The sequence below is a fragment of the Dicentrarchus labrax genome, unplaced genomic scaffold (assembly GCF_905237075.1).
Source record: "Dicentrarchus labrax unplaced genomic scaffold, dlabrax2021, whole genome shotgun sequence".
NCBI lineage: Eukaryota > Metazoa > Chordata > Actinopteri > Moronidae > Dicentrarchus > Dicentrarchus labrax.
This window is the reverse complement of record NW_026136713.1, coordinates 23,981,722-24,006,721: the sequence shown is the minus strand read 5'-3', so window position 1 is coordinate 24,006,721 and position 25,000 is coordinate 23,981,722. Positions and strand designations below refer to the sequence as shown.

The following is a 25,000-nucleotide window of genomic DNA, read 5'->3' as shown; positions in this document are numbered from 1 at the left end:
TGTTTCAATGTGTGTGTGTGTGTGTGTGTGTGTGTTTCAGTGTGTGTGTGTGTGTGTGTGTGTGTGTGTGTGTGTGTGTGTGTGTGTGTGTGTGTGTGTGTGTGTGTGTGTGTGTGTGTGTGTGTGTGTGTGTGTGTGTGTGTGTGTTTCAGTGTTTGTGTGTGTGTGTGTGTGTGTGTGTGTTTCAGTGTGTGTGTTTCAGTGTGTGTGTGTCAGTGTCAGCACTTTGTCCTTCTGTAGGCTTATTAGAGACGAGCAGCAAGGAATGCTGGGTAATCAATACTGCAGAGCCCCTCCAGAGACCGAAAACATCGCCTGAGAGAGTTCTGTCTTTTTGTCCTTCTGTGTGTGTGTTTACAACCCGCTACCATGGAAACCGCGGTGATGCTGTGGCACACACACACACTCGGCTGTTGTCTTTCAAATTCGTGAAACATCAAATGAGGTTCTGCACACGCGGACGTTCCCTGATTATCTGATGTACACGTAAACATCAACTAGTAAACAATAAACAGGAAGAAACAAAATAAAAGAAGAGGTGTTTGAGGTTGGATGTGTGGCTGCAGCTGTTCGTCTCTCCTTCATCCCTCCGTCTCTCCTCAGACGCAGACAGTGTGTCCTCTGTGTTTACTCTGTGTAATACACGTTAACCCGACATACAGCCGTCTCTGTGTGTGCAAACATTTCTGAAAGCAATATTGTGAAACATGAACAGCAGATTTCACTGCAACAAACCATCAGGCAGCCAGTAGCAGGGCAGCAGTTATACCCCTGTGTGTCCCTAATGCCCCTGCTAACATCAGCTACCCACAGTCTGCCCTCACTCTGTGCTCAACCTTCACATGAAAGATTTCCTCATTAAGCTACAGGAGTACGTAAACACAGTTTCCCAGAGTCTGATCACACTGGACATCAACAGCAGCAAACAGAAAGCTAACACTGCAGTTTGGTTCCTTCTGGAATGTAGAACGTCGGATTGTCTGCATACTGACTGACATTATCCTCAGTTTGTTTCTATGATTCGATACGATGAATCGCGTTCGCTGCGAGTTCCTTCAGTTCGTGCCGAAGACCTGATTTTAATTTTTATCCTCTGATTAGCTGGAATTCTTTACAAAGTACCCCATATTTTTATATTTACAGGGTTGGGAGGGCCAATAACCTAATTCACGTATCACACTATTAAAGTAACTGGACTACTTTGATACTTTTTAAAATACCTCAACGCCAAATATGTAAATAAAGACGATTGATAAGTATTGATATATTCCATAAGGGAGCAGAAACAATGTGACCAAAAACTGTGTACTTTTACTTACTGTAACTGTAAACTGATTACGTCTTTCTCTCTTTAACTGTAGTGATTACAGTTACCTTTTTTGTATCCTTTTTTTTTTTTAAGTTTTTTTTTTGGCCTTTTTGTTAGCTTTATTTTCGTAGAGACAGCTGTAGAGAGACAGGAAAGGTGGGCGGAGAGAGAGCGTGTGACACGCAGCAAGGGGCTGCAGGTCGGATTTGAGCCCGGGCCGCTGCAGCAGCTCCGTATAAGGGTCGCCAAACTTTACTTGTGCTGCAGTTTGTGCTGCTGTGGATGATTTATTGTAACTCATTATTATTTCTGAATCATTATTTTCCTCCTGTCTTTGTGTGTGTGTGCAGGTTCTTCCTCAAGTTCTTCCTCAAGTGTAACCAGAACTGTCTGAAGAACGCTGGAAACCCACGAGACATGAGGAGGTTTCAGGTAATAAACACACATCTGTGATTCTGTACTTGTGAGGACCCTCACTGACATAATGGATCCCCAAACCCTAAACCTTAAAACCAGGTCCGGACCCTCAGACCGGCCTGTGAAAGTCTGTTGAAGGGAGGACCGACCGAAATGTCCTCACCGTCTAAAAAAGTCCAAAACTCGAGCTGCTGCTCACACATCACACACACACACACACACACACACACACACACACACACACACACAGATGAATTCATTTCCCCAAAGGGCAGGACATAGCTTTGGAGGACCTGCGTTAACCAGAATGCATTGCAGAGGGCCGGCCCAAGGCTTATTGCTTTGCAGATATAATATGAGAGGTCAACAGGGAACTGTCGCTCTGCCTGCCTGTCTGTCTGTCTGTCTGTCTGTCTGTCTCACCTTCCCTCCTGTCTTTTATTTTGTTAAACACAGGAAGTGCTTTTGTGTCTCTGATCCTCACAAAGGAAATAATTTCATTTATATTCTGAAACAAATCAGGATTCAGACTTTTCATTAAAGATTCCTGACATTTACCAATACCTAATAAGTAATTAAAGTCCAGAGTAATCAATGAATAATGAGTTCATATTAACTTAAATAATAACTTTAATTTTATACAAATAAAACTGAACTCAATAATGAGGAAATAACAGAGCGAGAAGAGAGAATATCAACTTATCAAGAATTTTATATTAATGATTTTATATAAACTTAGCACAAAAAGTACGGAAATTTGTGTTTGGTAGATTATTTCTCTGTGGTAACAATGCTTTTTGGCAATAAATCTTATACCGTTGCAAAGCCTGTTTAGTTCCCTTTCAAATGGTGCCCCATTTGTAAGGAACATGCATTTGTGCGATGAGCAGAAGAGCTGAGTATGTGGGTTGCGCCCATAAAAAATTTGCCAAATCTTCTCTGCCAATGCCAAACAGCTTATTCTGTCATTGACTCGTTTGGTGTTTGGTGGATTGGATGATTGAAGTTTGAAGAAACAAGACATATAGGCAATTTAAGAATTTATTCATTTCACAAACAGGAGCCTCAGTAGCGTGTGGAAGAACCATACACAGCCACAACAGCCTGGCACCTCCTCCTCATGCTGGTCACCAGCCTGGTCACACACTGCTGTGGGATGGCATTCCATTCTTCAACCAGCATTTGTCGCAAGTCAGCCAACGTGGTTGTGTCGGTCACTCTGGCACGAACAGCACGGGGTTGAGGTCAGGACTGCTGGCAGGCCATTCCATCCTCTCCACTCCCACATTCTGGAGGTAGTCTCTGATAAACCCTGCCCTGTGGGGGCGAGCGTTGTCATCTTGGAGGATAGAGTTCGGTCCCAGACTGTGGAGATATGGGATTGCCACTGGTTGCAGAATCTCATCTCTATATCTCTGCATTGGATTGCTTCCAATGATGACAAGCCTGTTTTCCAGTGAGGGAGATGCTGCCCACACCATCACACTGCCTCCACCAAAGATGTTATTCTTGTGCAGCAATCAGCATAGCATTCTCCGCTCTTCTCCACACTTTGACCCTACGATCCAACTGCCATAGGCAGAATCTGGACTCATCACAGAACATAACGTTACTCCACATGTTGTTCCGTGCACTGTTGCACACCACGCAAAGGCTGTGGTGAAGGGCAGTCATGGCAGGACTCCTGGCAACCCTATGAGACCGGAGATTGGCTGCGTGTAGTCTGTTCCGGATTGTCTGGGCAGAGAGCCATCGGCCATATCGTTCTGCAAACCCTCACTGCAAATCTGTAGAAGACAGCCTACGGCACCTAAGTGCTGACCGGGTGAGGAAATGGTCTTCTTGGGGTGTCGTCTTCTTGCGATGCCCACTTTGCGGCCCTTTCTTTGACATCCCCCGTTATATGGAACTTGGCCTTCAGTTTTGGAGATGGTACTCGAAATAATGCCGCAACTTGGTTTTGCGGAACACTAGCTTGAAGTTGCCCTATCACAAGGGCCCTATCCAGATCAGTCAAACGCGGCATGCCGATTCTTGGAGCACACACTTACTGACTGTAGGTGTACTTACAGTAGTAGGGCCCATGCTCACAGGTGGTACCTTACCTGGGGGTAAATGGTAATGGATGGTAAATGGACCTGTACTTGTATAGCGCCTCTCTAGTCTTCCGACCACTCAAAGCGCTTTTACACTACGTGCCACATTCACCCTTTCACACACATTCACACACATTCACACAGTGATGGCAAAGTCCATCGAACAGAAACTAACATTCATACACATTTGCACACTGATGCACGGCATCGGGAGCAATTTGGGGTTCAGTATCTTGCTCAAGGATACTTCGACATTTGGCACCAGGAGCCGGAGATCGAACCCACAATCTTCCGATTAAGGAACGACCTGCTCTGCCTCTGAGCCACAACAAGTGTCAATAGCAACAGCAAAATAATCTGTTTGGCAATGGCAGAAAAGATTTGACACATTTTTCATGGGCGCAACCCACATACTCAGCTCTTCTGCTCATCCCACAAATGGATGTTCCTTACAAATGGGGCACCATTTGAAAGGGAAGTAAACAGGCTTTCCAACGGTATAAGATTTATTGCCAAAAAGCATTGTTACCACAGAGAAATAATCTACCAGACACAAATTTCCTTACTTTTTGTAAAGGTAATATAACTAAAACAAATGTTGAAACAGATTACGTCAAACATTTTAGGTAAAACTAACTCCATTTTATAAGTGAAAAAAGTAACATTCTTGATCAAGTAGTTAGTTTTCGCTGTTTTGGAACCTCTTATTTGAATTGTAAAAACAAAACACCCAATAAAAAGTACTTAATCAAGAACTTACAAAACTAAATTTGTGCGACTTAAAATTACGAATAAAAGCTGTTTCATCAAGAATTTGTTTTAATTTAAAAAATGTAGTTTGCGTTATTTAAAATGTTTGATGTGATCAGTTTCTGCCATTCATTTGTGTTAAAATAACTTATTACAGTCTGTGTAGACTCTAAACACTACTTACAACCATATGAATGAATTAACTGACATAAACAAAGCGTGTAGGATTTAGTGGTCTCTAGTGGTGAAGTTGCAGATTGCAACCACCACGCCTCACCCTCCGTTCCAAGCGTATATCTATCTTCATCAGTGGTGTTTTGTCCCTTCAGCACAATAATTATCTCCCGTTGTGTGACAAGATTATAAATGGTTCATTATGTCACATTGGGATGGAAGACGAGAAGGGAGAAACATTTAAAGTCGATATTTACTTTAAACTTAATAAATAATGTGGCACTAATTGTCTTCTGTACATTAATCAGTCACAGTGTTAACCTCGAGCGTTCATACAGATTAACAGCTGACACTTTAAATAATTCATTCACTCATTAATTCATTAAACTTCACAACATGAATCAGCCACCAGATTATCGGTCTGTGATTGATCCTCTCACTATTGATCAGCCCTGTTATCCCTTTAAAGACAGTAAGGAGGAGGAGGAGGAGGAGGAGGATAAAGAATAAAGGAAGAAACAATAGGAAATTAAAGTAAGACAAAATGAACAAGAAAAACATAAAGGAAAAAGAAGGAAAAAGAAAACAGCAGTTTGAACAAGTGATGAAGAAAAGGAAGCTGTAGGCACAAAGGCTAACATTAGCAAATTAGCAGTAAAAACACAAAGTAGAGCTGAGGCTGATGGGAATGTCTGTAGTTCTGCAGGTCAGACAGACAGAGAGGCAGACAGACAGGCAGACAGACAGTCAGTGTGGCTAAAGGAGAGGAGACATGTTGTTAGAGGATACTCTGCTCTTTGTCTCACAGTTTCCACTCACACACACACACACACACACACATAAAAACACAAACACACACACACACACACACACACACACACACACACCTCTCTCCACGCTGCGCTGGGTGAGCTGACAGGATGTTAAGTCCAGTTAAACCAGGAGAGGAGGGAGGGAGGGAGACAGGGCGAGCGAGCCTCAGAGAGCATGTAGAGAGAGGGAGAGGGAGAGAGAGAGAGGAGTCAGATCACTGAGACAGGTGAAGTCAGGTGAAGCGTCCGGACTTGTCTGTGGTTTTCGTGGCGACAGCAGGGTGAAGGATGTGCCGGTTAGTCACTGTGGCGACAGAGAGGACACCTCTACTCGCTCTCTGTGCGACCTTCTGCTCCGTCGCCATGGATCAACGGCAACAACCTCGCCACGGCAACCAGCCAGGGATGATGAATGAGTCCGGAGAGAGGCTGTGACATCACACGGGGGGGGCGGGGCTAGGGCGGACAGCACGCCAACGGCTGTTCTTGCAAATATCTTTAAATATATTCTTTCATTTCCAGTTTTTATTTATTGAATTGTTGATTTTCAAGGTGTTTTCTACATTTTTCAGCTCATGTATATTGATTATATTAAAGATATATGATGGAATTCACATTTACAATAATATTCAGATTTGATTTTAAATGCAAAAATTACCTCATTCATCTTCATGTTTAATCATTTTGATTTTAATTTATACTCATTTAGACTCATGTCCCTATTACAATGCATGCTGGGAAAGGTTCCATCCTCATGTTGAACCATGTTTGTCCACTTCAGATCAGGTGTATTGTTCTGTGGGTTATAAATAAAATTGTGTGTGTGTCTGCAGGTGGTGGTGTCTACGACTGTGAACGTAGACGGCCATGTTCTCGCCGTCTCTGACAACATGTTCGTACACAACAACTCCAAACATGGCCGCAGAGCCCGGAGACTGGACCCGTCTGAAGGTAGGCAGCTGCCTGTCCTCTAATGTCCACGACAGGCTGCAGTGATAAAACTACAATGTCCAGAAACCAAAGGGGACCCAGTACAGAACCCTGAGGAACTCCAGATTTTATCTCTGGAAAATTAAACGGAGACAGCAGAAACCAGTTTGAGGAACGTTTGATATCAACAGACACTTAACCTGGTAGGAGGTGGCGGGATGGACTTAAACTTAAACCGCTGTTCATGTCCCAAAAAACAAAAGTTTGTTAAAGTAAAGTATGTACGTTTTACTCTTGTACTTTCTACAAGTTTTTAACTTTACATAAGCAAACAAAACCGTTACCCACGGACGGCTCCGAATTCTCAACTCTCTCATTTTATAGAGAGTCTTCATTGTTTCATCAATATCACTACCCTCATTTTTGATTTTACGACGCTATGATGCTAATGATATCCAGATCCTGCAGACTTTCCGCTCTGATCAATCAGTCTGATCAATCAATCTGATCAGTCAGTCTGAATGCAGTCGCTACATAAAAGCATCCGAACCAGGGAACCTGAACATCCAGCGAGGGAGGCAGAGAACGGAGCGTAATTTGGTCTTTGAAGAGAAGTCACCCCAGTGGCTTGTGGGTAGGAAGACCAGACGCCTCACCGTCCCCAGAGAGGACAGCGTGTGTGTGTGTGTCTTTTCGCGGGCCGTTCAACCTCTTTAATTGCCCTCCTAATTAAAGACGGTAACCATAGAAACCACCCCTCCCAATCAGAGCGCAGTCCCGTGGGTTTGAACCCTCGTTCTCATTTTACTGTTTCTGCCTGAGTCTCTGTCTGCAGCAGCACTCTGCTTCCTACCACAGATACAGTCCACCAGCTTACAGTCTTTGTCCTCAGAGTGGACTGAACCCATTTAGACCTCTAACCTTCAGTCTCTAATCTGGAGTCTTCAAATTGTGGTTTTCAGCAACAGGACTTAGAGTAATCCCAGAGTCTGTCTGCTCTCTGAACAAGGTTTCATCATTAACAACGAGCACATCATGTTTAATTAGGAAAACACACAAAGGGCAACCATTTACAGCATACTGCCAATTAGCTGATAATGATCCTGATCAGCCAGCATCAGTAATCAATAACATTATTAAAGCATTAATCCAACTAATAACGTCAGACTACATTATTAGACATTTACACTGCCTTAGTGAATGTGTAAGTGTTGTTAAGTTGTAACTCTGTGGTGCAAACACTTTTATTTTAGTAATTCATAAATCCCAATTTATAATAATTTATGTTATAACGACTTTGGACTTCAATCTGCTAAAGTTCTTTTCACTCTACAGTTTAATGAATGTGTTGTACCCTTTAACAGATAGGACTCCGTCTTCTGTTTGGCAGCTTTATTCTCTCTGGTGCTCTATTTTGTTTTTACCAGGAAGAAAATGAATGCAAATTTTCACTTTGAGCTTCCTATCTAGATTTGTACATTAAACAATGTGCAGATACAAAGTACTTGTACGAGGGCACGCTGTCAATGGATTTACCATCAGATGTGAAAATACTAAAATCAGCTGTAAGCAAGCTTTAGTGAAGACCATGAACTCTTTTCTGAGCACTTAAAACCAATTTTAGACTCAGCAGAGCCATTTGTAATGACTCACTCCGCCTGCACTATAGAGGAAGCATGTGTATAAATTACTGTGTTGTCAGCATAGAAGTGTATTTTTGCTCGTATGTCCTTACCAAAATCAACCGGCACTCACACACAAGTAGAGCAACACCAAACTCAACCACAATGATTGCGTCATAAATGCACGCAGACTGATGATGTAATCAGCTGTATCAGCACCAGTAGAGATAAAAACAACAGAATCCCCTAAAAAGAAATTTAAATAACGTAGAAGATGAAGTAAGGGTATTTCCTCCTGTAAAAACAAGATCTATCATGTTTTATGACTGTTTTAAAGTTTCTGGGTTGCAACAAATTAACTTCCTCACACACGGGGTTATATTTTACACACAGTGTGCACAGGTGGTTTTCATCAGCTTTACACTGAAATCTGTGAATCTGCTCGTACAAACCCACTGTAAGAAACAAAGGTCAGAGAAAGTTAAGATTAGAAAATGTTCTTGCATGAGGCCCGTTTTGTTTGTTGCTTTATTGCTCTGATGTTCTTATCTGCTTTTCTTGGACATAAAACATGCTGCTGCAGGTGATTTGTGTGTGTTTAGAGTCGACAGAAGGGAAGTGGAGAGCTTGTAGTGAAGCCAGAATCCTACTGTTCAATCAGGAGGTATTAGGACTAGATATTGAAGATACAGAATCTGTGAATATTGTGAGTTAAATCATGACAGATAAACTCCTGAGACTGTTTTTTTTTTTTTGGTTATTGGTATATCAGGCGGCAAGTGAACATTTTGTCCTCAGAGTTGATGCGTTAGAAGCAGGAAAAATGGGCAGCGTGATAGACGACTGGATTAGAGCATCTCCAAACCTACAGCTCTTGTGGGGGGTTCCCGGTCTGCAATGGTCAGTACCTATCAAAAGTGGTCCAAGGAAGGAACAGAACCAGAGACAGGGTCATGGGGGGCCGAGGCTCATTGATGCAGGTGGGGAGTGAAGGCTGGCCCGTGAAGTACGGTCCAACAGACGAGCTACTGTAGCTCAAACTGCTGAAACAGTTAATGCTGGTTCTGATAGAAAGGGGTCAGAACACACAGTGCAGAGCAGTCTGTTGGTCTGGGACCAGTCAGTGAGTCCAGTGCTCATAATGCTGATCAGTGTGTGTATTTGGCTGTTAGATGGTGGAGGGTTAGCATACTGAAATGTTTGTTTTCTTGTTAGTTAATGTGTCTGGATAATCTATGATGGATCTTTATTCTTCATTTAGTATTATTATTTACAGTGTTCATTCAGCTCTGCTGTCCGGCTGAGTTCCTACAGAAACTAACCAGTCAGTAATAGAAGAGAATAGAGGCCAGGTGCTGTAATGTCAGTAAGTCTGAGTGAGATTAACACACACACACACACACACGCACACACACGCACACGCACACGCACACGCACACGCACACATACACACACACACTCACACTCTGTGCTTTCATTTCACTTTATAATTAATCTGCAGCCGCACTTGAAAGAAGAGAGAGAAAGTAGTCATTACCGGCTGAGTGAGTGTGAGTGTGTGATTGTGTGTGTGTGTGTGTGAGACTTAAAGCGGATAAAAGCCGCGACCCAATTAAATCTCATCCTCATGTGTGTGTGTGTGTGTGTGTGTGTGTGTGTGTGTGTGTGACCTTCAGTAGTTTACAGTGGTGTTAAAGTGGTGTCCAACCTGTGGGTCGGGACCCTCACCTTTACAGACATTAAACAAAGATTACATTTAAATCTACTGAAACACTCAGTAATCAGAGTAAACACTTTAATTTCACTCACAGAGCTCATAGATTATGATCCCACGCTGCAATCAATGGGAAATATTCATTTACTACACTCAGTGTTTTATTCCAGCTAGATCAGAGATACTCTCATCACAGCCCAATGAGGCCTCAGTGCCGATAATAAGAGAACAACAACTTTATTTATACATGCATGAGACGCAGCTGAGAGTGCTTTACAGTGCAGCATTAAAAACAAAACACAATAAATCAATGTTATTAATAACAGAACATAATAGTATTAGATAAAATCCATACACAGTGAGACTGAATAAAAAGGTAAGGGACAGCAGTAAAACAGATAAAAAGCGATAGAGAGCAGGAGAGTCTGAATATGGACAGTAACCAAGTAGCTAAAAGCCTCCCTCATGTTTCGGGCAACTTTGGGAACAGAACCAGAATCAGAGCTGGCTGAGATGTAAAAAGGTGTTATTATATATCATTAAGAACTCTGAGTTAATCAAACGTAAATCAGTTATGTAAAGGAACATGAAGTCAGTGCAGTGATGTGTTCACAGACAGCAGAGCTCTGTACGAGCTGAAGCACGATCATCTGCACTGCTCTGTTCAGACTTTAACAACATTCAGGTGGAAGGATGCTGTGTGTCCCTCCAGATAACCTCAGATCTGTTCAGACGTGTTTCTCTCTTGTGTTTAGTTTCTCTGTTCAGTCTTCAGTGAGAGCTGTTCCTCACTGCCCCCCCAGACTGACCTCGACTGGGACTTTAGTTTCTTTGGGGCAGCGGTTCTCACCCTTTTCCTAAAGGGACCACTTTTCTATCACTGAGTAAACTAAGTGACATATTTTATGGATATTTTATATTGTAAACAATGAACCCAAACAGTGAACTCAATAACTGCAGGAAGTTTGATTCTTTCCTGTGAATATTGATCAGAGATGTGTTTTCCTGATATTTGGATATATTCTCTGTCTGTATTCTGTATTTTTATCATTTTAACAATCAGAATACTTAAACAAACAATAGCCATATATTTCCTTACAGACGTGAAACACATGCAGAATTTAGGCCCTAATGATGCAGAATCTGTCATAGACGGCGTTTCACATCCTGTATAAAGTCTCTCCTCTCTCAGTAACTCTTAAATCGTGTGTTTTTTTAATGGAGTCTGGTGATATTGTGGTTATCTCAGCAGAGATACGTAACGAGATGCTAACACCTGTCTCTCTCTCTCTGTCTGTCTGTCTGTTTGTCTGTCTGTGTCTCTCGTCCAGCAGCCACTCCCTGCATTAAGGCCATCAGTCCCAGCGAGGGTTGGACGACGGGGGGCGCGACCGTCATCCTGATCGGAGACAACTTCTTCGACGGCCTGCAGGTCGTCTTTGGCACCATGTTGGTGTGGAGTGAGGTAACGCACACCCAATCCATAATCAATCATCAATCAGTGCTAGGTCTGGGTACCGAACTTCAGCTGAGAGTCTAATGCGTTGTTAGAGCTAGGGTAGACAGTGAGAGGTCTGTCTCAGACAGTATTACCCAGTGAGCCATTGTACCATAATGTATAATGTATATAATGTATTTTATATTGTTCAGGAACCGGTATCAAAGTCCAACAGCAGCCCCAAACAACGGCCACTGGTCCAGCTCTTATAACAGACTGTCTGTCTCACTCACTCTCTCTCTGTCTGTCTCTCTGTCCAGCTGATCACCCCTCATGCTATCCGGGTCCAGACTCCTCCCCGTCACATCCCCGGGGTCGTCGAGGTCACGCTGTCCTACAAGTCCAAACAGTTCTGTAAAGGAGCACCGGGACGTTTCGTTTACACAGGTGACAACCGCACTCTGATTGGCCGAGCTCACAGACAACCAATATAGTCTGTTTGCAGACCACTGTGAACCAGGACTGTTGAGTACAGAGTTTCCTGTGGACAATCTAGGAGTGGTTATGGGGGTTATTGAGGACGCTGAATGCTCGGGACCCATACTGTACATTTCTAACATAAAACATTTCAGGTTGCTGACAGCTAACGAGAGTAAATCAGTCACAGTTGACTGTGATACTACGACTGAATACTATAACTGCTCTTCATATAGTTGACTTATGTCACACAGGAGCTCCGCCCACGTTGACCAGAGACACTAAATATACCACAAAAAGCATGACGCAGCAGTTTTAAGGAACTATTCCAGCTGGTTTCACCCAAAAGGGGTCGTCCTGAAGACAGGAAGTGACGTACGGTTTGGAGGACATTTCCTCCCTCCGTCTTTCCCTCTGCAGCAGATCAGTGGAGGTGTTTGATTTCACACTGCTGTCAGAGTAATTACACACATTTAAATCCCATTAACCCTCACACGCAGCCTGTGGACCTTCCTGTTAATGACCTCTGAGCGGACACACACACACAGCCCTGTGACGTCATCAGTCACATGACCTTCTCTTTCATACAGCAGCTGCTTTCACACCTCAGTGCTTCAGAGCGGTTCGTCCCGCTCACCTCCACCCTGCGACTCGCTGCTCCCAGCATGCACCACTCCTTCCACACAGCAGATAACAGAGGCACAGAACTAAATACGACTAAACAAAAATGTAAAGTTGGTCAACTCGTCTAAAAGTAAAAAAGTGCTTGGAAAACAGCGGAGATGAAACATGTTGGGATGCTCCTGAATGGACAACAGCTTAGCCAACCGTTAGTTAGGTTAGCTGTGCAGCTAAGCTAACTGACTCAGCATAAAACACTCAGTAAATGTATTCAGTTACTTGTGCAGTCAGACTCAGCGCTGATCTCTACGACTGCACTTGAACACATCGCACTGGGCGGGGTCATCTCTCTGATGACATCACACAGCGAGCAGATAAAATGTGTTAATACGAGTTGTCAAGCAGACAGACAGCTCCATGAAATTTCAATGAGCATCGATCGGAGAGTATTGATCGTTCCAAGGCCTCCTGTCTGACCCCCCCCCACACACACATACACACGCAGACACACGCTGTCTGTCTCTCCTCTAATCTGTATTGACTTTCTGTACTGTAGACAGTGACTCCCTGTCTGTCTGTCTGTCTGTCTGTCTGATACTCGACTATCAGCAGTGAAATTTTTCATTGATGCAGAAAATGAAATAATGTTTATTTTCTATGAAGTAAAATGTATTAATCCATAAAAACCTGCAGGTTTTGAGGAACTTTGAGCTGCAACAAATATTAAAGAAATATGATAAAAATGTCAATATGGCCGAGGGTTAGGGTTATGTAATGTAAATTACAGACTGAAGGAGAACTTTCATTCCCACTCATCATATGTGACAAAATATCAGTCAGAATAATCACAGTATAATGTTTTTACCATATCTGCAGCTCCAGTTGGACTTTATGATCGATACATATAGATCCAGATTATTAACAGAGAATATAACAGAGTCAGTCCTGTTGACTGAAGCTGTCACTGACATATAAAGTGTCTCATTATGGAGCTCAAATTGTTTCTCATATTTAGGAAGAATATTGGATTCTGGTAACCAAACGGCCTTTTCTCACTTACGTAACATTACAAGAATCCGACACATCCTGTGACAGACGGATGCAGAACAACTGGGGTTGGCTGGATTACTGGAACTCCTTATTATCAGCCGATTACGCAACCAGACGGGGCTCAGCAGCCTCCCAGTGAACACAACCTCCGAGACAGACGGAGGACAGACGGAGGACAGACAGAGGACAGACGGAGGACAGACAGAGGACAGACAGAGGACAGACAGAGGACAGACAGACAGAGGACAGACGGAGGACAGACAGAGGACAGACGGAGGACAGACGGAGGACAGACAGAGGACAGACGGAGGACAGACGGAAGACAGACGGAGGACAGACGGAGGACAGACAGAGGACAGACAGACAGAGGACAGACGGAGGACAGACAGAGGACAGACGGAGGACAGACGGAGGACAGACAGAGGACAGACAGACGACAGACGGACGACAGACAGAGGACAGACAGACGACAGACAGAGGACAGACGGAAGACAGACGGAGGACAGACAGACGACAGACGGAGGACAGACAGAGGACAGACAGAGGACGGACGGAAGAAAGACAGAGGACAGACGGAGGACAGACGGAAGACAGACAGAGGACAGACGGAAGACAGACGGAGGACAGACAGAGGACAGACGGAAGACAGACGGAGGACAGACGGAGGACAGACAGAGGACAGACGGACGACAGACAGAGGACAGACAGAGGACAGACAGACGACAGACAGAGGACAGACGGAAGACAGACGGAGGACAGACAGACGACAGACAGAGGACAGACGGAAGACAGACAGAGGACAGACGGAGGACAGACGGAAGACAGACAGAGGACAGACGGAAGACAGACGGAGGACAGACAGACGACAGACGGAGGACAGACGGAGGACAGACGGAGGACAGACAGACGACAGACAGAGGACAGACAGAGGACAGACGGAGGACAGACAGAGGACAGACGGAAGACAGACGGAGGACAGACAGAGGACAGACAGAGGACAGACGGAGGACAGACAGACGACAGACGGAGGACAGACGGAGGACAGACGGAGGACAGACAGACGACAGACAGAGGACAGACAGAGGACAGACGGAGGACAGACAGAGGACAGACAGAGGACAGACAGAGGACAGACAGAGGACAGACAGAGGACAGACGGAGGACAGACAGAGGACAGACGGAAGACAGCGGTAGCGACGTGATTTACTGGACTTGTTGCTAAAAGATGCTATCGCTAACCGTAATGTTAGATGCTGTTAGCTAGTTAGCTCTTGCAGCTAACGTTAGCTGCCTTAGCCCAGGGTGGCAATAAAACCACCTCAGCATCAGACGCTGCATTCAGTCCCAGTCTGGACCTGCTGTTCACTGGGAGCTCCCAGTCCGACAGAGACCGCTGCTGGGACGTTCTAAATATGTAAAGAGGAAGAAAACGATGATGAGTTCTGTTTCATGTGCACTTTAAGGACTAAATGAAAGACACTGAAGATCAGTTTAAGTTTGATCCATAAAGACTGTTTACAGACAGACAGACAGACAGACAGACACACAGGTGATAATAAACTGTCTACCAACACAAGGTCACACACACACACACACACACACACACACACAGAGCAGGCTGTAGATAACACAGACATCTGGAGAGCTAACACACTCTTCTAACTGCTGCCTGTTCCGCCCTGTGAGCCTTCAAGGACTGAACACACACACTCACACTCTGTTTGTGATGTATAGAGTCAGTCTAAAGCTTGTTAAACGCAGCTCAACCAAGACGGGATTATGATTCATGCACTACACACACACACACACACACACACACACTCTGTGCTCTGCTGCGTTCACTGACGCTCTGATTTATCGCCTCCCCACCGGTTTGCACTATAAATGATGTGAGAGGAGAAGAAGAAGAAGAAGTGTGTCAGACTGAAAGTGACCAATCAGAGATCAGAGTGGTTGACTTCCTCATTGGTGTTTTTTGGGGGGAAATCTTGCGGGATTGTTGTTGTTGCTAAGCAACAGGACTTTAATGATGTTCCACCGACTGTTATGTGTCTTTGTTCTCCAGATGAAACCAGTAAAGTGACCAGTTACACACAGGAAACCAGTGCATCCAGACACTGTTTTAATATTAGTTAATGTTTAACATCCCACAAAATATACTATTGTAGCTGTAAGTTAAAGGTTCACTACACAATGACAGTTACATACAGAAGCTTTAAATGAAAGAATAAAATGAGCCTGATGACTGATCGATGAATGTGACCATAACTTTCTGATAGCTGATCAATCAATTTCTCACCCTCAGCCTTAAACGAACCCACTATAGACTACGGCTTCCAGAGGTTACAGAAGGTCATCCCTCGTCACCCCGGAGACCCCGAGAGACTGCCCAAGGTACCACACACACACACAGACACACACACACACACACACACACACACACACACACACACACACACACACACACACACACAGACACAGACACACACACACACACACACACACACACACACACACACACACACACACACACACACACACACACACACACACACACACACACACACACACACACACACACACACACACACACACACACACACACACACACACACAGACACACACACACACACACACACACACACACACACACACACACACACACACACACACACACACACACACACACACACACACACACACACACACACACACACACACACACACAGACACACACACACACACACACACACACACACACACACACACACACACACACACACACACACACACACACACACACACACACACACACACACACACACACACACACACACACACACACACACTCAAACAATCGTTTTAAACAAACACAGACACAATCACTGATTATTGTTGCTGTTTTTTCCATCAGTCTGTGCTCTGGTTGGCTGCTCAGAGAGCTGATAATCATCTACACACACACACACACACACACACACACACACACACACACACACACATTTCTGGGTCAAAATGTTTCTCTGAACCATCAAACAATCAGACGTCGGTTTCTTTCACTGATGGAAATCTACAACGTACAATCATATTTTACAGCAGTGGTTCCCAACCTGAGGTCACGGCCCACCGCGGGGTCACAGGCGGAGGTTGTGTTGGGCCCGATCTGATGAACAGAACTGTACTGAGGTACAACGAGCTGGCTAACCTATGGACCCCATGGATGTGTAAAGAGATCTGGGTCCTTGGTTCCCTTTGGGAGATGAGATTGATTTCTGTGGGTGACTTTATTTATTATTGATGAAAGGTTGAATTAATGTTGATTAATGGTAACATGCAGGTTGCCTGTGGAGTAACTGATGGTTGAGGTGAGGTACACTAGTGTCCGCTGTAACCAGCGTTAAGAAAGCTGCTCAGTGGAGCGTGGAGTCAGACACTTCCTGCTGTAAAGGAATAACCTGAATGAAAACACACTGAGCACTTCCTGTCCTGTTCCGTTAACCTGAATGTGGATAAATAATTGAATCTTATGGATCTTCTAGACTTTAAAAATGTTAGTCCACTGATTCTTTCACAATGCATTATGGGAAAAAGTCTGTTTGGGTCAGTGTGCATCACGTGACAGACGCCATCGCTGTAATTACACAGTTCAGCCGGCCCGGCGCTCTTCCTGGAGGGTTGGTGTACGCAGAACACAAAGGGGCGGGGCTTAGGACGGAATCATGCTCTGTTTCTGTACAGAACCTGAGAACCTGCAGCAAAAGAAAAATATATAGTTCTCTATCAGAATGTAAAGACCTGGACCTGGTCCTGGACCTGGACCTGGACCTGGTCCTGGACCTGGTCCTGGACCTGGTCCTGGATCAGTAGCTGGCGGTCTGACGCTATCTGCAGCAGAATCAATGAGACTGACAGTAAACCAGATCCGGACTGAAGGAGGTCTGTGAACTGACACGCTGTTAGCTACGTAATGAAAACCACCATCTTTAATAATTCATCTGCAGTGCTTTTATTCAATTACCCACGATGCCTTGTGCTCAGTGGAGCGACCACAGGAAGTCTAATAACTGGAAGTAATCCTCTGAACCTTTATTGATCCGCTGTTTACACTCTGAGGTCCTGGTGTCACAAACCTGGTTAAATCCTCGTGTCTACAAACAGGACACGATTGATCGCTGGAGCCTCGGTTCAGAAACAGAAACTGATCCTGGACCAGGTTCTAGACTGGATGATATTCAGTCGCAGCTTCAGCACTTTAATGGTTCTGGTTCTGGTTAGTGAAGTTGTACGTTGATGATATTGATCCGTCTGAAGGTCCCACTGCACTGGGAGGAGGAACAAAGACGTATTTTATTTAATGTTAGATATTAAATGTCTTTAATGTTGGACTATCCAACTAGAAGACTGTGACAGTACTATTGGTTGCACTGCTGCGAAGGTATCTGCACCCAGGTCTGTGGTACCTCCAGAAAGGCCTCATAGAGTCCCAGTGGTTGACTGGTAGAGCGTGTTGGTGCGCCCGCAGAGTGTGGGAAGCAGTTAGGGGTTTGGTGCCTTGCTCAAGGGCACCTCTGCAGTGCTCAGAATGAAAACAATGTCTGGCCCCGCCCCTATCCACAGGCTGGGCGCCGTGACATCATCCAACGGCTCTAAATCTGCTTTAAAGTCAGTTTTAGGTGTTAGAGTTGTTTCTATGTAAATGAACACACAGGAAAGAGCATTAAATTCAACAAACACACACACACACATATAAGAGATGATTGAATGAAAGGTAAACCAGTGTGTGTGTGTGTGTGAGTGTGTGTGTATAAAGCCCATTGGCAAACAGGGAGGTTGAAACAGTCAAATCAGTTAATCAGTGAGTGCAGCCATGTGGCAAGAAAGGAGATTGGCACACACACACACACACACACACACACACACACACACACACACACACACACACATTATCAGTCGTTCTCTTATCAGATTTATAAAAAGAAATCACTCTCTCTGTTTTTGCCGTTTTGGTGACACATGGTGTATTTCTGGTTGTTCACAGGAACTCATTTTCTGTCTCTGAGAGAGAAAAGAACTAATTAGAAGTTACGTCACAGCTGATTAAATCCGGAGCAACTGATTGGTTGTTGGTTTGTGTCAAAAAACAGTAATAAACTGTCAGCTTGGCACCAAGAAATACAGTCAAATAACAGAATATAACTTGTAAAATTACAGTCATTTCCTATAATTAAAATACAATTTTTGGCCTTAATTTAACATAAAATCTTTTTAATGTTTAATTAAAGATATTTACAGTGTAAACAATGATCTATAAATCCAGGTGAACTCTGCTATAATACAATAATCAGACTTACATTTACAGCAGAGTGCTGTTATTATTGGATTGTTATTATTTTAATCTGAATGTTAAAAGTTATAGAACTGTAATAAAAGTCATTATCTGTGAGATTACAGTAATTATTGCTTATTGTTTATATATTATATATATATATATTATACACTGATAAACAACATTTATTCAACTTCCATCATTATACAACATATCTGTCAGTTAACCAACTAATACATTAAAGTTACACAACTAATACTTTTTACTGTTAATGTCAGTAATTTTACACAATCTTATAAATTATTAACAGTATTAAACTGGAGTTTAACAGTTTAATCTATTAAATAAACAGTAAAAATAAATGATAGATTTCCAAATTAATTTTTATCTTTTATGTGAAAAAAGGACATTTTGTTTTACATAAGCAGTAATTTAATGATTATTTACTCTTACAGACTTTATTTATAAAATACATAAAAATCCTGTGAAATATTGTAAACTTACAGATTGTTTTTACAGTGTAGTGTCGGTGACATCAGTGTAAATTATTAAAGAAATAAAATAATATATGAATAATTAAAGATAATTCACCTTCCTGCTTCACAAAAACTGGAATCTTTCAGTTTATGACTTTTATTACATTTTTTGTGAAGCTCTTAGTAACGTAGATTTTTAAAGTTCTCTGAACATAAAAGTTCTTATTGATGTTAGCAGCCACGGAGGCTGCTGATTGGTTGCTGCAGGATGTCATGTGACCCAGGAGAAACCAATGAGTCTGAAGGTTTTTAATAAAGTGATGAGATAATTGATTAATCTTTAATTGTTGGGCCTGAGTGTCTTAAAGAATAACACAGAATAAAATTATGTTTCTTTGTCGTTGATGTCGGCATTAAATATCTTCCGTCTACCATCAGACAGATTTTATTATTTATTAACTTTGTTCTGATTGTATTTATTAACGACGTCGCGTTTATGAAGCATCATTTCCTGCTGCTGAAGGAGTGTGTGTGTGTGTGTGTGTGTGTGTGTGTGTGTGGGCTTTAAAGAGTAATTGGTTTCCTCCTCAGCGATGACATCCCAACCTACAGCTCTATCGCCGTGGTAACCCCGTTAATGTGTGTGTGTGAGTGTGTGTGGGAGAGAGAGGTGCTTGTCATCTCGCTGTGTAACAGTGAAACACTTGTAATAATAAGGCTTTCATTTGTCACTATAAACAGTGTGTGTGTGTGTGTGTGTGTGTGAATAAATCTGCTCTCACACTGTGACACACACTCCAACGTCGCTCTGCATAAACGAGCAGATTAAAGGCGATCGGAGGCTGAAAGCTACTTCACTGAAATGACTTCCTCTCAGCACACTCACACACTCAGTAACACACACACACTCACTCTCTCACACACACAGTAACACACACACACACACACACACTCTGATGTAATAATCAGCTCATACATTTGTCGGTAATGAAAGAATAAAAAGAGATAACAGCAGAGACAAAAGAAGAAACACAAAGTTAAAAGAGGAAATAACTGATAGAAAAGAGCAAACAGACAGTTAGAAATGTTTGTACACATTGATATATATTTTATTATATTATGTTATATATGTATTATATTATATATATATTAAATTATATTATGTTATATATATATATTATATTATATTATGTTATATATGTATTATATTATATATATATTAAATTATATTATGTTATATATATTATATTATGTTATATATATATATTATATTATATTATGTTATATATGTATTATATTATATATATATTAATTTATATTATGTTATATATATTATATTATGTTATATATATATATTATATTATATTATGTTATATATGTATTATATTATATATATATTAAATTATATTATGTTATATATATTATATTATGTTATATATATATATTATATTATATTATGTTATATATATATTATAAACCTGTGAGTTCTGTGATGATTGGTCCAACAGTTGTTGACTGATGTCTGTTTATGTGCGGAGCCACGCCCCCTCTGAAGCTGATTGGTCAATATGTTGAAAACTAAATAAGAAATCAATAAGCTTTATGCAACTATTGATTAGCTCCGTCCGATGATGATCCACAGAAAGTTTGGTAGCAGTCGGACCGACGGTTCAGGAGGAGACGGCTGGAAATGTCAGAAATTAGTCGAACACATTGAATGAGAAACAAACACATTTAGTTGTGATTGAACGGCGATAAGGTTTTAATTCCTCCAAACAGACGCTGCTAAAGCGCCACGATACACAGATCAATAGTTTGAGCTTAGAACGGGATGAGTCTTTGTAATTTATTGGCATTAATAATTGAACCACCATTACGGCGTGAGGGGGTGTGGCCTTAAGTGATTGGATGTTTGGGCTTTAATCACAGCGCCACCGTCTGGTCGACTCACACTCATCATTTCCTGTTATTGGACCAGGTTTCATGTTTCTACATCTTTCCAGATAATAATAATAATAATAATAATAATAATAATAATAATAATAATAATAATAATAATAAAAAGAAGACAAAATAAAAAAGGGAGTAAAGGAAATAAAAGGAAACCATTGAGGGGAAGAGGAGGAGAAAGAGGAGATGGATGCAGAGTGATGGAGGGCTGAGGGGGCGGGGTTAATTGAAGAAGTTTGTAATGAAAAGCAGCAGATTAACTGAGAGCGTGTTTAATTAAGATAAAGACTCAACGAAGCATTGTTCTGTTCTGCTGCCTGATTACACACACACAGGCAGTGTGTGCGTGTGTGTGTGTGTGTGTGTGTGTGGTGGTGTGTGTGTGTGCGCTCTGTGAAGTGTAACTGAGCTCTGATTAGAATAAACACTGTTTAATAGTATCAGCTCCATCAGGTCAACAACCACACACACACTGAAGGTTTCCATCCTCGTTTATTCACATTCTCACTGCGGCAGTAAGAGCCCAGAATAACTGATTTAATATCAATAAACGGATCAATACGATGCTGAAACAACGACATCATGATGGAGATTTATGTAAAGTCTGAATTCAGACTGTCTGAAGACGAAGAGCACACAGCTTTTAAAATGCTTGTTTTCTGAATGGAGTTTGGTTGATCGGGGCTATGCTAACAGACACACAGACTGTGGTCTTATTGTGGCGGGTTCTGTACTTCCTGTTTGATGAGCTCCTCTCTCTGTTGCAGGAAGTGCTGTTGAAGAGGGCAGCCGACCTGGTGGAGGCGCTCTACGGGATGCCTCACAACAACCAGGTAACCTGCACCGCTGCCTGACTGCTACAGTCTGTTCTTCCCAAAGCAAACACAACAGAACCCTGTACAGTACGAACCGTGTACAGTGCGACAGAACCCTGTACAGTGAGACAGAACCCTGTACAGTGAGACAGAACCCTGTACAGTGGACAAAGACCTATACAGTGGACAGAACCCTATACAGTGTGACAGAACCTTATACAGTGTGACAGAACCCTGTACAGTGAGACAGAACCCTGTACAGTGTGACAGAACCTTATACAGTGTGACAGAACCTTATACAGTGTGACAGAACCCTGTACAGTGTGACAGAACCCTATACAGTGTGACAGAACCCTGTACAGTGCGACAGAACCCTATACAGTGTGACAGAACCTTATACAGTGTGACAGAACCCTATTCAGTGCGACAGAACCCTATACAGTGCGAACCCTATACAGTGAGACAGAACCCTGTACAGTGCGAACCCTATACAGTGTGACAGAACCCTGTACAGTGCAAACCCTATACAGTGTGACAGAACCCTGTACAGTGTGACAGAACCTTATACAGTGTGACAGAACCCTGTACAGTGAGACAGAACCCTATACAGTGTGACAGAACCTTATACAGTGAGACAGAACCTTATACAGTGCGACAGAACCCTGTACAGTGCGAACCCTATACAGTGTGACAGAACCCTGTACAGTGTGACAGAACCCTGTACAGTGTGAACCCTATACAGTGTGACAGAACCCTGTACAGTGTGACAGAACCCTGTACAGTGCGAACCCTATACAGTGTGACAGAACCCTGTACAGTGTGACAGAACCTCTGTCCTCTGCCTTCTGAGAGCGCAGCCTGAGCCAAAAAGCTGAGACTCACTGAGACTTTTAAGGGGGCGTGGTTTCTGAAGAAAATAAGTATGATGGACTTTAATCACTGACTCAGACTGGCTTTAGTTCACTTGAGTTCTCACACAGATGCTGTTTGTTTTCTTGTTAGGACATTTTCCCATGATGCTCAGCAAACAGGACGCCCCTCCCCTCCTCCTCCTCCTCCTCCTCCTCCTCCTCCAGGTTTATGACTCCTGAAACACTGAAACACTTTATATTCACTCCTCCATCCTCCTCCTCCGACACGCTGCTCAACCCGAGTTAATCACCCCAAAACACACACACACACACACACACACACACACACACACCCTCACACACACACACACACACCCTCACACACACACACACACACACACACACACACACTGTATTGTAGTGACAGAATAACCTTGAACAGAGGTTGTAAACGAATGTAAATCCAACTGTAATAATAAAAACAGCACCTGTGTGTGTGAGAGTGTGAGAGTGTGTGAGAGTGTGTTTAAGGTCACATGACGTCTTACATCATACATGTGTAACAACATGAAACAGGCTGAGTGTGTGTGTTTAATGTGAGTCACTGACATGAATCAACTTTAACCTGAACAGTGAAACTACACGCTTTGAGAACTCGCTGTTGCAGCCTGGAAAACCTGGAAAACCTGGAAAACCCAGTCACACAAACACAAACTAATACTCATTCACTCATTCACTCACATTCATACACACAGCATCATCTGGGCTTCAGTAAAACGTCTGCTGGTGGCGAGGTCACTCCTGAACTTTAATAAACACGCTCAACTAACTGACTGACACTGACATAATAAAGTAGAATTTCTGGTTCTGTGTGCAGGAGATCATCCTGAAGCGAGCGGCCGACATCGCTGAGGCTCTCTACAGCGTCCCCCGGAACCACAACCAGATCCCATCGCTAGGCAACACCGCCTCCCACGGCATGATGGGAGTTAACTCCTTCAGTGGACAGCTGGCCGTCAATGTCTCAGACACAACGCAAGGTACCAGTACCAGTACCAGTACCAGTACCAGTAGTGCCAGTGCCAGTGCCAGTACCAGTGCCAGTACCAGTACCAGTACCAGTACTAGTATCAGTAGCAGTACTGCTGCTCATCTCTTTGTCTTTGTCTGAAAATACAGTTCAGGTCCAGGTTCAGGTCCAGAGCCAGGTTCAGGTTCAGGTTCAGGTTCAGTTTCAGTTTCAGGTTCAGGTCCAGGTCCAGGTTTAGGTCCAGGTTCAGGTTCAGGTCCAGGTCCAGGTTCAGGTTCAGGTCCAGGTCCAGGTCCAGGTTTAGGTCCAAGTCCAGGTTCAGGTTTAGGACCAGGTCCAGGTCCAGGTCCAGGTTTAGGTCCAGGTCCAGGTTCAGGTTCAGGTTCAGGTTCAGGTCCAGGTCCAGATCCAGGTCCAGGTTTAGGTCCAGGTCCAGGTTCAGGTCCAAGTCCAGGTTCAGGTCCAGGTCCAGATCCAGGTCCAGGTTTAGGTCCAGGTTCAGGTTCAGGTTCAGGTCCAGGTCCAGGTCCAGGACAGACAGAGGTCAGATATGGACCCTGACTGCAGGAGAACAGTGTTTCTGACTCTGTGGTGTCGTCCTCTTGCAGTCGGGTACAGTCGTAACACCAGCAGCGTGTCGCCGCGGGGATACGTACCGAGCTCCACCCCTCAGCAGAGTAACTATGGCAACACCGTCAGCAACAGCATGAACGGCTACGGCAACACCGGGATGCCAAACCTCGGAGTGGCGACTTCTCCCGGTTTCCTCAACGGGTCGTCTGCCAACTCTCCCTACGGCAGTAAGTATCAAGGTAAATACTGCAGTACTACTAATAATAATACTAATAATACTAATATCACTAACTCAATAACTACCACTGTGACTGGAGCATCGGGGTAAATACAGCAGCTGACACAGAGAGCTCAAGGTTAATGGAGTTACTGGTTAAACTGGTTGAACTGGTCTCTGTGTTCCAGTCGTCCCCTCCAGTCCAACGATGGCGGTCTCCAACTGTAACTCCTCCCACGGGGTTTTCTCCTTCTCGGCGGCCGTCAAACAGAAGAGCGCCTTCGCTCCCGTCGTCAGACCGACAGCTTCACCTCCTCCTCCTCCCAACTGCTCCAACAACTCCAACGGACTG

At 43.4% G+C, this 25,000-nt stretch overlaps 1 protein-coding gene and 1 long non-coding RNA gene across 5 annotated transcripts in view; one reads left to right on the top strand and one right to left on the bottom strand.

The window, feature by feature from the left end:
* LOC127374527 (transcription factor COE3-like) overlaps positions 1–25,000 on the top strand; it is a 53,726-nt gene that overhangs the window by 24,001 nt on the left and 4,725 nt on the right. Inside the window, exons 7-15 of one of the 4 annotated variants that reach the window (XM_051419966.1) lie at positions 1,660–1,741; positions 6,392–6,509; positions 11,159–11,289; positions 11,583–11,709; positions 15,716–15,804; positions 21,930–21,995; positions 23,706–23,868; positions 24,467–24,658; positions 24,837–25,000. The exon at positions 24,837–25,000 is cut by the window's right edge and continues 4 nt beyond it. In XM_051419966.1, the coding sequence (XP_051275926.1) occupies positions 1,660–1,741; positions 6,392–6,509; positions 11,159–11,289; positions 11,583–11,709; positions 15,716–15,804; positions 21,930–21,995; positions 23,706–23,868; positions 24,467–24,658; positions 24,837–25,000 (1,132 nt within the window). Of the gene's footprint in view, positions 1–1,659; positions 1,742–6,391; positions 6,510–11,155; positions 11,290–11,582; positions 11,710–15,715; positions 15,805–21,929; positions 21,996–23,705; positions 23,869–24,466; positions 24,671–24,836 lie in introns of all 4 variants that reach the window. The other 3 variants (XM_051419963.1, XM_051419965.1, XM_051419962.1) reach the window with 3 other exon arrangements.
* Positions 22,207–23,698, bottom strand: LOC127374715 (uncharacterized). The gene is made up of 3 exons (XR_007887229.1): positions 22,499–23,698; positions 22,351–22,370; positions 22,207–22,250 (listed from the first exon to the last, which is right to left on the bottom strand). It is a non-coding gene; the product is annotated as an uncharacterized LOC127374715 (long non-coding RNA).